Below are 13,669 nucleotides of genomic sequence, written 5' to 3' on the forward strand. Positions count from 1 at the left end.
GTCCCTGCCAAAATACTGGCAGGGCAGGGGTAGAAGAAGAAGCCAGGAGGAAGGGGCTTTCTTGAGTGAAGAGTAACCCTTGGGATGATTCCCATGTTTGGGAGCAGACCCCATGGGTTCTCCATGTCTGTAGCACCTATGGCCCCAGGCGAGCTGCAGCAATCACTGCAAGCATGGCAACAGCCCTCTGGCTGGAGCAGCACGTCACCAGGGTTGTGGCGAAGGCATTTGATACACATGTCCTTGTGGGCCTCTGCTCCTGCCTGCCAGGTTGTGTAAGGCTTAGAACTGAGCAGAAGCCAGGTAAACACTTGGGTGCCTTCATGCCAGGTGGTTGCCCAAGAAAAGGACGATCCTGAGAGCCAGGTACCTTTGAGCAGCTTATGCTGTAACAAGGGCAGTTGTGGCTTCCCATGAGGTTTCACCTGGCGTTCTAAGGATCCTGCCTGCACCCAGACAGCGTCTCTAGAAAATAGCACACGGGCAGGAGAAAAAATGAGGGAGGACAGAGAGAGGCTCTGCCTAAGGATGAATCCCAGAGAGGGCATGGAGATGGATTGGAGGTCTCCAGGACACCAAGCTCCAAGGTAGTGTAGGGGGAAAGGGCTTAGAGGAGAGATGTCTCTGAGATAGATGCAGTGAGATGTGTTGTTGTGTTGCGACTACTGTACCTAAAAAAGATTTCATGGGAGGCATGGTGAGTTTTTTGGTTGGTTTGTCCTTGTCTGGGAAGGTGACTCTGGTGAGCTGTGATGCTGAGGGCAAGCAATGCCCTCAGAGCCTGCGCCTCCGCTGAGAGGCTGCAGATCAGAGCAGCTCCCTAGAGAACGGCAAAACCAACTTTCAGGGAGAGCAAAGAGACACTGTTACATTTGCTCGCCCATCGCAAGGCATTAGCCTCCCCTGAGGCGCTCCATCCATCAGCCCTGAACCTAATGGGAACAGTCCTGGAGCCCTTTCCTGGAAAGACTTTTCTCACAAACAAAAATGGGGAAGAAGGGTGTGGAAGAGCAAATGAAAAATGTATCTTTAGCTGTGTTCAAGAAAAACAAGAGCTGGCCTGTGAAGAGCTCCAACGCAATTCGTGCAGAGCACATGCGAGGTGAACACTCTTGTTTACTGCCTCGCTTTATGTAGTTCAGCTGTGGATTTATTGTCCCCCGACCAGCCGTGGCTGCTGCAGCGCTGCTGGCCGCTCCGGAGGGCTCTGCCCAGCCTCCCGTGCGGGGTGTTTCTCATTTCACACTTCAAAGATGGTCAAACAATGTAGCTGCACATCAAAGGGCTGAGCAGAGCCAGAGGGATGCAGGAGGAGAGGATGATTGCCGGCCCCACGGGAGTCGTGGGCGCCCATGGGGTGTGGGGCCCTGCTGCTCCCCAGCCGGGCCAGCAGAGCCTCCAGCAAGTTTGGTTCATCCCTGGCTGCCAACAGAGTTGGGAGCCCAGCTGCTGCTGTGCGATCATGCTGGGTTGTGTGCTTCAGTGGAGATCAGAGGAGTCCCCGGGGACATGCTTTCTGCAAGGCTAAAGGCTGTTCCTGGCTGATGTGGAGCCTGGCTGGCCCCGGGCTGATTGCTGCTGTCAAGGCGCTGGGCTGGGGCTTATTCCCCTTCGGCACACTGAGGGATCTTCCTCTTCCCAGCTGTTTTGACTGAAATGCTCCTTGGGGAAGAATCTGGCTCTTGCTGTGGGTGTTGGGCCGCATCTAGCACCACGGGGCCCAGTCCAGCCAAAGCAGGAGCAGTGCAGCACATGGTCAAGCCGCTGCCCAGCCTTGCAGCCAGGGTGTGTGCTGAGCATCCCTCTGGCTGCTGCCTCAGGGAGCCTTTGCATGCAGCAAAGGGATAAAAATTGGAGGATTTTTCACCCTCTGCTTTGCTGCTATGAGCAGGGGGGTTGAGAGCAGCGGCATGGGGACTGGTTGTGGTGGCCACTGGCCCCTACCCACCATCCACCCTTGGTTAATGAATACATGTGTCTCTCTTGGTACAGCAGCCCTGATGGCAGCCAGGACAAACAGAGCTGCAATAGCACAAGCTGTGCGTGAGGCCAGGGTCATGGTGCACACCAAAGCAAACTGTGCCATTAGCCTCTCATGGCTTCTGTCACTGCAGGTTGTCCCCAGCAGGATTGCTGTAACCCCCTCTGAACATCGCAGGAAGCCACCTCCATCCTCAGTTATGCCACTGGTGTGAGGCAGCTTCGGGCTGGAAGAAGGCAGGTTTTTGTAGGCGAGACTGCTTTTTCCTGACTGTTCTTGCTCTTTTGGAGGTTAGGAGCCCTCTTCTGCTCTCACTTTCCTGTAGCATATGATAAAAAGTCAAACAGGAGTTTGCAGGTGTTGGGCAGAACTACTTCTAGTGCCATTAGAAATGTTGATGCTTTTGATTTGGTTGGTGGTGGGTTTTTTTCCCCCCAGGGAAAACACCCTAACTTTTCTCCTTTTCTTTGCCTTCCCACACCTGCAGTTCTCCTTCCCTTTGGTTTTCCATTTTGAGGGGGCGGGGGGGAAAGTCCAAAATTTTTTTTTTTTGAGGAAAATGGCAGCTGGGAAATGATGAGTCAAGACGTCTGTGACCTTTTCTTCTTTCAGATGCTTGAAAGCTATGTCACTCCAGGTAAATGATTGACTCTTCCTGCACCTTTGTTCCCCTCCTTCTGCCTTCGGTTGACCTTTCCTATCCCTATGCCAGGGCTAGAAGCAGGCGTGCGCTCTCACTGTGCATGGGTGGTGTTTTCTGACAAATGTTTTCATTCATAGAAGTCTTCCTTCTCCTCCAGGTCGTGTCCTGCAGGAGAGGATCCACACCTCCTCTAGGCTGGGAATCCATAAAGCCAGCTTGGCGGTTTATTTGTATTGAGTCAACTTAACCATGACTCCAAAGCTGATCCCTTGGAAAACCAAACCAATTTGGCAGATAGTGGAAAAACTAGTGATTTCTGGTTGTTCAATCTTTTTTTTCTGGCATTCTTGCTCTATCTTATTTCAAGTCAACTTAGCATGAATTAACAGCCCAGCTTAGACAGCTTTGGAGGCTCCAGCAACTGGACGCTGTAGGCTTTCAAACAGGCGTACTCCCAGCTGAACGGTTCTCCCCCAGGACCTGTCTTGAGGCAGGGAACTGATGGATGAACTCACACAAGACTTAGATGAAGAGTGCAGAGATGGATTGGGATTTGCAAACAGACTCCTCTGCACTTGCCCAGGCTTTGTCCTTCCCTGCAGATGTCCTCTGAAACATGCTTGCCCCATTTATTAGAAGGGGGAAAGCGGTCAGACCCTTTGAACAGGAACCTGCCTGATGCCGGGGTGGCTTGTCCCGGGGGAGGCACTGCCAGCTTCCCTCTTTGCAGGGGAATAACTGCAGTGCTGGGGTGTAAGGATGGGGCAAGGTTGGGCAGCCTGGTCCTACCTGCTGCTCTTGATGACACGGGCATTGCTGTGCCATTTTGGGGGGGGGGGGGGGGGGGGGGGGTGCGCATATGAGAGATGCTGCTTGTCCCACAGGCCAGAGGTGGCTGCAGCTGCTCAGTGACCCTGGGTTCTATCTTGCAATAATTTCAGTCCAACACTTTATTTCTTAATTTAGGAGCTCTGCGCCCACAGCTCCTCCTCATGTTACAACTCCGGGCTTGCTAAAGTCCAAACAGCGCAAGTCACTCATTGAAACAACCCCTCGGCGCTGGCCCTGCCTCCTGTGCAACGCTGCATAAAAGAGCTTTGCTCTTTCGGGGTAGCTCCTCTTGAGCTGCCACTCCTCTCTGAGAGAGCCCCTGGGTACTGGGAAAAGCTCTTCCACCCTGCCCAAAACTCTTACGTACCTGGGGGCTGCACAGGAAGCAGGTGAGCAAGGATCAGCAAGAAGCCCCTCAGGTTATTTAAGGAGCTGGGGAGTTGTGCTGGGGAGGAGGTGCCCTGCTCCCGAAGGGCATTGCTGGGGGCTGCAGACCCACCTGGGCAAGTGTGCCTGGCCGGTCTCTGCTCTGCCACAGCTGTGTTCCCCCCACAGGCAGGACAGCATGGTGCGGCGCGTGGCAGTGGTGGGCGCAGGCGTCAGCGGGCTGGCAGCCACCAAGTGCTGCCTGGAAGAGGGGCTGGAGCCCATCTGCTTCGAGCAGAGTGAGGACGTCGGGGGTCTCTGGCGCTACACAGTGAGTGGCTTTGGCTGCTTGGTTTCAGAACTGGCTGGGGAAACCTGTGTCCTCGGGGCTGGGAGGCTGCACCCACTTGTTCTGCTCTGATGGCTGCATGTGGGAGGGCTTGGCTGGTTCAGTACAGGTCCCCTCTGTTACACTGGGGACAGCCTGGCCATCCCTTGGCTTGCTGAGCCAAGTCCCCTCTGAACTGCCAACCACTCTCCTTTGGAGACAGAGGGAGCCGTCAGCTTCTTCCCAGCTAAGGGGCTGCAAACCCCTTGGGGCTGCACTGAAGACATGCTCCCACTCCCCTCAAAGCCTATGGAGACAGGGATGGCTCCAAAATGCTAGCCCTGCAAAAGTCACCCTATGGGGCTGCCAGCAGTCACCCCACCTTGGGGAGCACTTGCTGCTGCTCAAGGTAGCTCTCAGCATGCTTTTACAAAGTGGCCATGCACCACGGAGCCAGAAAGGAGCCCAAATGAATAATTAGAGTTGGACCCAGAGCCATCTCGTGCTATGTGCCCACCTGCTGGCAGGCTGGGGCCAAGGGGATGGTTTGGGGTGTGACTGCAGTTGCAGGAGCAGCTCAGGGTGCTGGTATGGAAAGGAATTGAGCCCATGTGAGTTAAACCACAGGGCAGAGGGGGAGAGCAGAAAGCTTGTTCTGGGTGATCTGAAACATTTGATTCGCCTCAAAACATGGACCGCAGGTTTTCTGTCTTTTCTGGGGAGGGCTCCAGCGAATTCCTCCAGAAAGTTTGGCAATACTTTTTGATATGTATAATGGAGAATTTCAGAACAGAATATCACTATTGAGGGGAAAAGTAAAAAACACTTTAGCTCCTTACCTGTTTGGGGTTTTTCTTTTATTGGAAGTTGGTAATCATTTGGCCAACCCAAATATTAATTTTCCAGTGCAGAAACCTCACTGCATTTTTCCCAGCTCTGTCCTGGCATCAAAGCCTTCAGGGAAGGGAAATGCATTACCTGTGTTTTGTGCTGTTAAGTGCCAAGTGTCAGGGCAGACATAGCAGGTGCCCCGCCCCCGATGGGGACAGGGCAATGTGCAGGGCTGGCCATTTTGGGCAGAACTGGACCAGGCCAGCCTGGGCCCGACTGCATGCATGGTGGTCTTGGGGATTTTGGCAGATCCCCCATGTCCTGACATTCTAGACGTCAGCAGGACACTGGCCAGCTGGCACAGGCATTGCTGGGTGGTAGGCACAAGCCTCGGTCCACGTCCCAGGCCAGACCTGCCCCACGGTTGCGTAAAGCATGGGCAGCCAAGCTGCTGTGCCAAAGCAAATGCACCCTGCTGGGCTTCTGCCTTTGCTTGTGCAATCGCCAAGACCATGTGCACAAGGCAGTGATGTCCGGGCGCGCCTGTGGGATTTTGGAAGCTTTACAGGCAGACCAGGAGGAAGCTGGGCACTGGAGGTCCCATATTACTTGTCTCCTGTGATATTTTGCATGTGTCCATGTGCACAAGTGTAGCTGTGTCACACCTGACCTCCTGATGCTTTCTGGATGTGCAGATGGTCCTTCCACAGCACTCCCTTCCCCTGAGGTTTCCACTTTCCCTGGCAGATGAGCATGTAACTGGCTCCTAAATGCCTTGGGTGATGCAAACCCTCCTCCTGGCCTGTTAAGACACTTCTGTGCTACTAGGGGGTTATTTGGTTATTGCACTTGATGGCTTTGCCATTTTTATCTGGCTCCAGCCTGGAGGTGGAGGCCAGGGGGTAATGGTATCTGGATTTGTTGGTGCAGGGCTCCAGGACAGGCAGGGGTCATGCCGCCTGCCCCCAGCCCCTGTAATGGGACACGTCCACACTCCTCTCCTTCCAGGACCAGGCAGAGGAAGGCAGAGCCAGCATCTACCGCACCGTCTTCACCAACTCCTGCAAAGAGATGATGTGTTACCCTGACTTCCCCTTCCCTGACGACCACCCCAACTACATGCACAATGCCAGGGTCCAGCACTACATCTGCAAGTACGCTGAGCACTTTGACCTGCTCCGGCACGTACAGTTCAAGGTAAAAAGTCTGGAGAAGAGAGGGGCAGCAAGTAGCGGTGGGGACCTGGGCAGAAGGGACATTGTCTCCATGCCTGGGTCTCCCTGCCACAGGGAAAATCCTGGGAGAAAATATTCTGGGGAAAAAAACCTCGTGGTTTTGTTAAAGCAGGTCTGATCAGGTCCCTTCTTTGTGTGCTCCCCAGAGCTGCTGGCGTGAAATCATGGGGGCAAACATTCCTGGGCTCCCCGGGACCTCTGAATCTTGCTGACTCCCTAAACCTCTCGGTCTGCTCTGCAGACACCCTTGGATCTCTTTCTTTTGTTTCCTTTAAGACCCTGGTCACCAAGGTTAAAAAACGCCCAGACTTTTCTGTGACGGGGCAATGGGAGGTGGTGACCCAGAGAGATGGGAAGGAAGAGACGGCGGTTTTTGATGCTGTTATGGTTTGCTCTGGGCATCACGTCTACCCAAACCTCCCCCTTGCTGATTTTCCAGGTAAGCTGTGCGTGTGGAATTCATCTGCTGGGACACAGCCGAGCAAATACCTTCCATCATAATGTTCTTCCCTGCAAAAAAATGCCTTTTCAGCATTAAAAGGAGAACAATATTTTTGGGGATGTGGGCCTGTTCAGGAAATCAAAACCTGTCTTTTTAAGGAAAAAGACTCAGTATCCAAACTATATCAAAGCAGGGACAATGGTAATCTTTCCCAGAAAAAATAATTTCAGGCTGTTTCCTTTAATAGAAGATTTTTCATAAAAGGATTTTGTAAAACACTTTTTGGCATTTTCCCATGATTTGTAGCACAAATGTCATGCGCATTACCCAGCAGCCTTTGCCTCTCTGTGTACAGGCCCATTATTGGGAAAAACTTTCTCTCTGGCAAGAAATACTTTGTGCAGGGTGTCTGTTTGGAAGACACGGGCTTGAGGCACTGACGGTCAGGAAAACACCCCTCAGGTCCTTGCCATCTTCTCTTTTAAAAATGAAAGCTGCTTCCCTGTCGCTCTCTACCACAAGGGTGTAAAGCCATGCCAAGGGGATGGAGTGTGGCTGTCCAGGTGCCTCGAGGCAATGTTGGGGTTAAAATAGTACCCTTTTGGGGCACAGAAATACCGTGCAAAGGTATCCTGTGCTTGCACACTCTTTCTCTTTAAATATTGAATGAAGCCAGAGACAAATCCCATCCGACTATGGGTTTGCAGCATCCCTCTGTGTACAGGAAACATCTGCTACTGTGAGAAACACTCAGATGGATGCTCCAGCAGCATCTGTGGGAAGGGGAGATCCCAAGGCCAGCACAGCCTCTCCTTTTCATTCCTGGGGTGAATTATGACCTTTTCTGTTCTCTTCCCCAGGAATACAGAAGTTTAAAGGCTGCTACTTCCACAGCAGAGAGTACAAGGAGCCAGAGAAGTTCAGAGGGAAGAAGGTGCTGGTGGTAGGCTTGGGCAACTCTGGCTGTGACATTGCTGTGGAGCTCAGCACCGTGGCATCGCAGGTATGGGGACCTACACCAGCACCAGTGGGGAAGGGGGGGGTTCACCCCATCTGCTCAAGCACATGCCACCACCTCTGTGAGACACCCCCAGGGGCTTGCAGCTATCATGGGGGCAGCTCACCCCTTCCTGGCTGTCCCCCCAGGTCTACCTGAGCTCCCGAAGCGGGTCCTGGGTGATGAGCCGTGTCTGGGACAATGGCTACCCCTGGGACATGTTGGTCATCACTCGTTTCCGGACCTGGCTGGGGAACATCCTCCCCAGGGCACTCAGTGACTGGCTGTATGTGAGAGGCATGAACCGGTTCTTCAAGCATGAGAACTTTGGCCTCATGCCACTGAACAGGTACACATGGGGGCCATCCATCCCCAAACCCCCCAGGAGTGCTGGTTCTGGATGAGGCTGGACCGTGTCTATCCTGGGCTGGCAGCAGAAGCTACCTCTGTCACAGCCCCACCATGTTTGCCCTTGCAGAACTTCCCGCAAGGAGCCAGTGTTCAATGACGACCTCCCGAGCCGCATCGCCTGCGGCGTAGTGGTTATGAAGCCAAATGTGAAGGAGTTCAGAGAGACGTCCGTCTTGTTCCAAGACGGGACTGTGCAGGATGATGTCGATGCAGTCGTCTTTGCCACTGGTTACAGTTACTCCTACCCTTTCATGGAGGATGATTCCATCATCAAAAGCAGGGACAATCAGGTCACCCTCTACAAAGGCATCCTCCCTCCTCTGCTAGAGAAGCCAACCATGGCAGTCATTGGGCTGGTCCAGTCCCTTGGACCCATCATCCCAACAGTGGACCTCCAGTGCCGCTGGGCAGTCAAGGTGTTTCAGGGTAGGTGGATGGACATGTGCTGGGCGAAGGTCTATTTTCTGTTAATGGGAAGCAGCATTTCCCAGCAGCAATGGGCAGGCTCAAACTGAAAATCAAGACAGTGCCTGGGTGCTAAGGAACACAACGGGGTTTGGTCAGAAATACCAATAATGGATTCTCCATGTGATGGGGTGCTTTTCACCGTGGGAGCAGGTCACTTTTCAGCCCACTGCAGATATCGATGAAGTACCTGTGGTGGGGCTGAGGAGCCTCTTGGGCATCACTGCACACCTTTAAGGACAGGGGAGCCAGTGTTGTCACATCCTCAACACCCAAGCCCAGTTCTTGACACCAAAGGGAAGAGAGGCACTCAGGGGCTCAGCTGATCCCTGCAAACCCTATCTGCTGCAGGAGAGATCTCCTGGGCATCGCTTCCCTTTGCTGATATTCTTCCTCCTCTTTCTAGGACAGTGCATGCTCCCCCCAGTCAGTGAGATGATAGATGATGTTGATGAGAAGATGGGGAAGAAGCTCAAGTGGTAAGTGCAGCTCATGGGACTCCCTGTGCTGGCAGAAGAGCCCTGCCATCGTCTCAGCCCCAGGTGGGCTGGATACAGGCGCTGCAGAGGGCTGGATACAGGCACTGCAGAGGCCTGAATCAGGCGAGTTTGGGTGGAAAATTCATGATGGAAAGATTTCCTGTCTGAAAATGCTCGTTTGCCATCACTGAGCGTTATCAGGCTGGAAAAGCATTTGTCATTCACACACAATCAGGGTGAGGCCCCAGCAGAAATAGAACGTTTCCATCATTATTCTTCAAAGTGACACTTTTTTTTTCATAAAGTCCATGGAAGTGCCTTACTTTTCCCCTCTCTGAGTGTATCTGATATTATAGTGAAGCAATACTTTAAAAATATGAATATAACCAGTGAAAGCTGAACCTGGCCCAAGCAATGTTTTCTTTTGTTTTTAGAAACCATTGCATTGTAGGAAGTTTCAAAATGCAATGTTTTCTTGTGAGTCAGATTCCTCCACTAACAGCAGCAATGATGCATGTCCCCTGGAGCAGCGGCCCCCAGCCAGCTCTGTTCCCCAGGTTTGGTGGGGGAGAGCAGAGGACAGACTGCCTTCACTGTGCTTAAAGAAAAAAAAAAATTTAAAAAAGGAGGGAAAATCTAAAGCAGCCCCTCTTTTTCCCCTCCTCTCTACCCCAAAGGTACGGGAGCAGCACCACGCTGCAGACGGATTATATCGCCTACATGGACGAGCTGGCCTTGGCCATCGGTGTGAAGCCCAACGTGCTGAAGCTCCTGCTCACAGACCCATGGCTGGCCCTGGAGGTCATCTTTGGCCCCTGCAGCCCCTACCAGTTTCGGCTGATGGGCCCGGGGAAGTGGAACGGGGCCAGAAAGGCCATCCTCACTCAGTGGGACCGAACGCTGCAGGCCACGCGGACGCGCATCACCCCCACCACCCCCACTGCCTTCCCCTGCCTGGCCATGCTGGTGATGTTCTTCCTCCCACTCCTCCTCCTCCTCACCACCCTTTACTTCTAGGGGACCCTGGAGGGATGTGGCAAGGATGGGGGGGGTATGCAGGAGTACCAAGTGGTGTGCATGTGTGGGATGCTTTTCTCCTGCTGGTCAATGTGTGCTGCTGCCCTGCTCATTACCCCAAAAATAATCCACCAAGAGATCCCTAAAAAAATGGCATCAATAAATCAGGTGCAATCTCCATGCCTGGTAAATTTGGGAAGTTTCTCAGCTGGGGCTATGAAAGAGTGTAAATACCAGTCCCAGTAAGTAATGCTGCTTATTTTATCCCTCTAAATGTGTTCAAGTAGCGGTGCATTGCTACACATCTTTAAATCTCCTTGTCTACTGTCTCTTTTTCTGGTGGAAAACTGGAGTCAATGTGTTCAGTTTTTCGAGAAAAATTTTGGTGTAGAGCTTGTGCTCTGGCTAAAATGAGCTTGCCTGAATTGGCCCTTTTGAAAAATAATTTTCATAAGTAGTAAAGAAAACCATCCACGTTTTTCTCCAGTGGGGAAAGATGCCCAAATGAAAAAAAACTCAGATTAAAATATTGAGAGGAATACTCTGGTATATAAATAAGTGGCCCACCAGCTCTCAGAACAACATCTGGTCTTCACTGGAACATGTGAGCATCTGAAAGGTGAGATGAACCATGTCTGCCAGCCAAAATGCTCAGCTCCCCAGCCAGGGCTGTGTAACCTAGCACCGTGGCTGCTGCAGCCATGGCGAGAGCATCCTCAGAGAGATCCCTCTCCGAGCCACTTTGCTTCCCATTGGGCATCACCAGCCCTGCAGTGACAGCTCGGATGGGCACCCACACCTTGGCTCGCACTTCTTTGTGGCTACCCCTAAGGTTTGTTCAGGGGTGATGGGGATGTGCCATCTACCCAGTTGCCTACCCTGGGGGGGGCAAAGCCTCTAACGTTCACCCTTGCCTCAGCAAGTGGGGAGAAGCTGGACCGATCTTGGCAAGCTGCCAAACTCCTGATGTGGCTGGATCCTGCAGGCTTTTTCTTTGCATCCACCTGCTGGAGGTGGAACCAGCTCATGGCATAATTTTGGCGCTCCCCAGGAAGTGCTCTGCCTGGGGGCAGCTGCAGGCATCTTGGCTTTTCTCCTCCATACAGCAATAACTTATAGCTTTGCAAAATGCTCCATGGTTTTATGAAAGGCACCACGTAAACGCCAAATATCACTACTGTGAGCTCTAGCCCTGTAAGTGAGACTACAGGGCGCCTGCTGTTCCCTTTTCAGTGCCTCTGCCCGAGTGCTCTGCTAACATGCTTCCTCCTGCCAGGAGCTGAAGGAGTTTGCCTGCTCTTATTTCTTCCAGTCCAAGTGCTGTGTACCTGTGGTGGGAGGCAAACCTTTCCTACAACTGGTGGTCCAAATAAAAAAAACCTCAGATGTACTGCCTATCTCAGAAACAAACATGAATAAAAATATAGTAGTATAATCTGATCAGTTTTTTTAAATTCTCTTGCAATTAACAAGCTGTGTGTGGTGTATCAGTGTGGTTTTTTTTTTTTTTTTTTTTTTTTCATTCTAGCTGATGATGGCAGCCTTGTTAACCGGCTAGGACACAGACCATGGTGGCAGGGGATGTCACTGCTTGCCTTGTGCTGAGCTGCAGGGTGCTGGCAGGACCCACACCAAATGCAATGGGGGCTGGGACCCCTCCCCTTTTGGAAGCCAAAGTACCAGGCGATGTGAAAGAAAGGGCAATGGAGAGGAGAGGTAGCTGCTGGTGCTCCGAGCTGTGGGATGCACTGGGGAGGTGTCAGGGTACCAACAGGGCAAGCAGAGATGATGTCAGGGAATGAAAGAAGAGGGTTTGTAGGGTGCTGGCAGGGCAGCCCCTCTCCCCGAGGTGTGGTCAATAAATGGACGTGGGCCAGGCTGTCACGAGGGCTCTCTAGGGCTGGCTTACATCTGCAAAATGGGCTGAATGACCTCATCATTATCAGACATGAGATCACAGCTCTGTGTGAGAACACAGTGGTTCCACCGCTCTTCCCTGGGCAGATTGCAGGGTGTTACTGCTGGCCAGATGATCATGGGGAAGCTATACCCAGCTGCTATTTTTTAATTCCTTTGTTCTGCAGCTGTTCTCGTGTACAAGCCCACCCCAGGACCCAAAACCCCAAACCCAACAGCATCCCTCCAAACGAGGACACCGTGGGGTAGCCCTTTGCAGAGCAGACATGCGTCCCATATTTCCTTTTACACCAGCTTCCACCTTCCTCTGGTATTCAAACAATTAATTATTTTACACATGCAAAACCAGTAACCACCCATGATACCTTCATCCATTACCAGTTTGCTCCGAAAAGGCAGAATTTTAGCCAGCATTTCATGACACTGCTACTGCCAGGTGCCTTGGGGATGCCAACACCGAAGCCAGCTGCTGGGTGAAGATCAAGTGAACCTGCACAGTGTCCTGCAGACCAAACACCACAGCAATTATTTTTGCTTTGCTGGAGCAAGCGCTCCACCTAGCAAGGACCAGTTTGCCAGCTCAGCCTGCCTCCCATGGCCCAGAGCTTGCTGAAATGGTGGGAGGCAACAGCATCGGTGCCAGGGGGTGCCTGTTCCCCACGCACTATGCCACTGGGGCCAGGCTCTCTGTCCCTTTGGGGGTCAGTAAATGCTTGTTTCCCAGAAATCCCCCACCAATTAAGGGGAACGAGCCAGGAGGGCCCGAGCTGACCCATTACTTACAGCTGGCCAGGCTATTTTAGTGCAAGTGAGGATGGGAAGCACAACTGAGCACCCAGCTCTGTCTGTTTCGCATTGGCATTGCACAGCATGCGGGGACCCATGTATTGATGCATTTGCTATGGTTTCCTTTCAGACTACAGTCATCAGGATAAAAAAAATAAATGCCAGGACCTCTCAACCACCCGCCAGTGGGTTGTTGGCACTGAAACTAATGGGAAGGAGGAACTGGCCATTTTTGATGCTGTGATGGTTGGTGTCAGTCACCATATACATCCATATGTCCTGCTGGAGTCCATCAGGGGTAAAAGCTGTTTATAGAGTGCTGCTAGAGGCACATGTCTAGGAGCAGGGTTAACAAGCTGCATATGTACCAGATGGGGAAGTTATTTCCAGAATAATACTAGCCAGGCAGCTGTAAGGTGAGAAGCCAGGGAGGCGGCTGGCCTGTCCACAGCCAGCCAGGGCTGCTGGTGCCTGGGACCCAGCCTATGCCCCACTGGAGGGGCTGAAACCAAAGCTTCAGCCAGTCTTTGGCTGGAAGCAATTGAAGGTTTGCTGTGAGGGTTGGAAAGGCACCATCCTGCACAGTCTGGGGAAAAGCAGAGGAACAGCCCAAATGCTCAGCCAGCACTGTCCCCTTCCAACACCTTGGTGCTGCATCCAATGCTGTGGGGCTACAGGCAGGCTACGGCAGCTGCCCTTGGCTGTTGACACAAATGCCGTGTGGCATGAGATGGATGATTCACTGCTATTGGATTATTCCTTCCTTATGCCTCACAAAATGAGGCTTAGACCTTTGACAATATATCACAGCTGTTTGTGCTTGTGTTTCTGGTTTCATTGGTAAAGCCCAGAACTGACGATATTCCCGGAGACCATGCGGCTGTTACTGAGAGGCAGTGCAGGAGGCAGGCGATGCAGACCCATGGTCCCCAGATGGGTT

General features: G+C 52.4%; 1 protein-coding gene across 2 annotated transcripts; it reads left to right on the forward strand.

Annotated features, from left to right (window-relative positions):
* Nucleotides 1-3,779: 3,779 nt before the first annotated feature.
* Nucleotides 3,780-11,466, forward strand: LOC143161122 (flavin-containing monooxygenase 3-like). Of its 2 annotated transcripts, none has more exons than XM_076339748.1 (9): nt 3,780-3,844; nt 4,011-4,152; nt 5,989-6,177; nt 6,492-6,654; nt 7,518-7,660; nt 7,804-8,003; nt 8,133-8,491; nt 8,937-9,009; nt 9,687-11,466. In XM_076339748.1, exons 2-9 carry the CDS (start codon nt 4,021-4,023, stop codon nt 10,024-10,026), a joined length of 1,599 nt encoding a protein of 532 aa, XP_076195863.1. In that variant the 5' UTR covers nt 3,780-3,844; nt 4,011-4,020; the 3' UTR covers nt 10,027-11,466. The 2 variants fall into 2 exon arrangements, with proteins under 2 accessions (XP_076195863.1, XP_076195864.1); XM_076339749.1 differs by having other exon boundaries at nt 3,827-3,874.
* Nucleotides 11,467-13,669: the final 2,203 nt, after the last annotated feature.

The sequence above is a fragment of the Aptenodytes patagonicus genome, chromosome 5 (assembly GCF_965638725.1).
Source record: "Aptenodytes patagonicus chromosome 5, bAptPat1.pri.cur, whole genome shotgun sequence".
NCBI classification, from domain to species: Eukaryota; Metazoa; Chordata; class Aves; order Sphenisciformes; family Spheniscidae; genus Aptenodytes; species Aptenodytes patagonicus.

Bases quoted from the DNA above. Each gene is read 5' to 3' on its own strand.
- LOC143161122 (XM_076339748.1), top strand. From the start codon at position 4,021: ATGGTGCGGCGCGTGGCAGTGGTGGGCGCAGGCGTCAGCGGGCTGGCA. The intron at 4,153-5,988 runs GTGAGTGGCTTT...CTCTCCTTCCAG, and splicing joins GGGGTCTCTGGCGCTACACA to GACCAGGCAGAGGAAGGCAG. The intron at 9,010-9,686 runs GTAAGTGCAGCT...TCTACCCCAAAG, and splicing joins ATGGGGAAGAAGCTCAAGTG to GTACGGGAGCAGCACCACGC.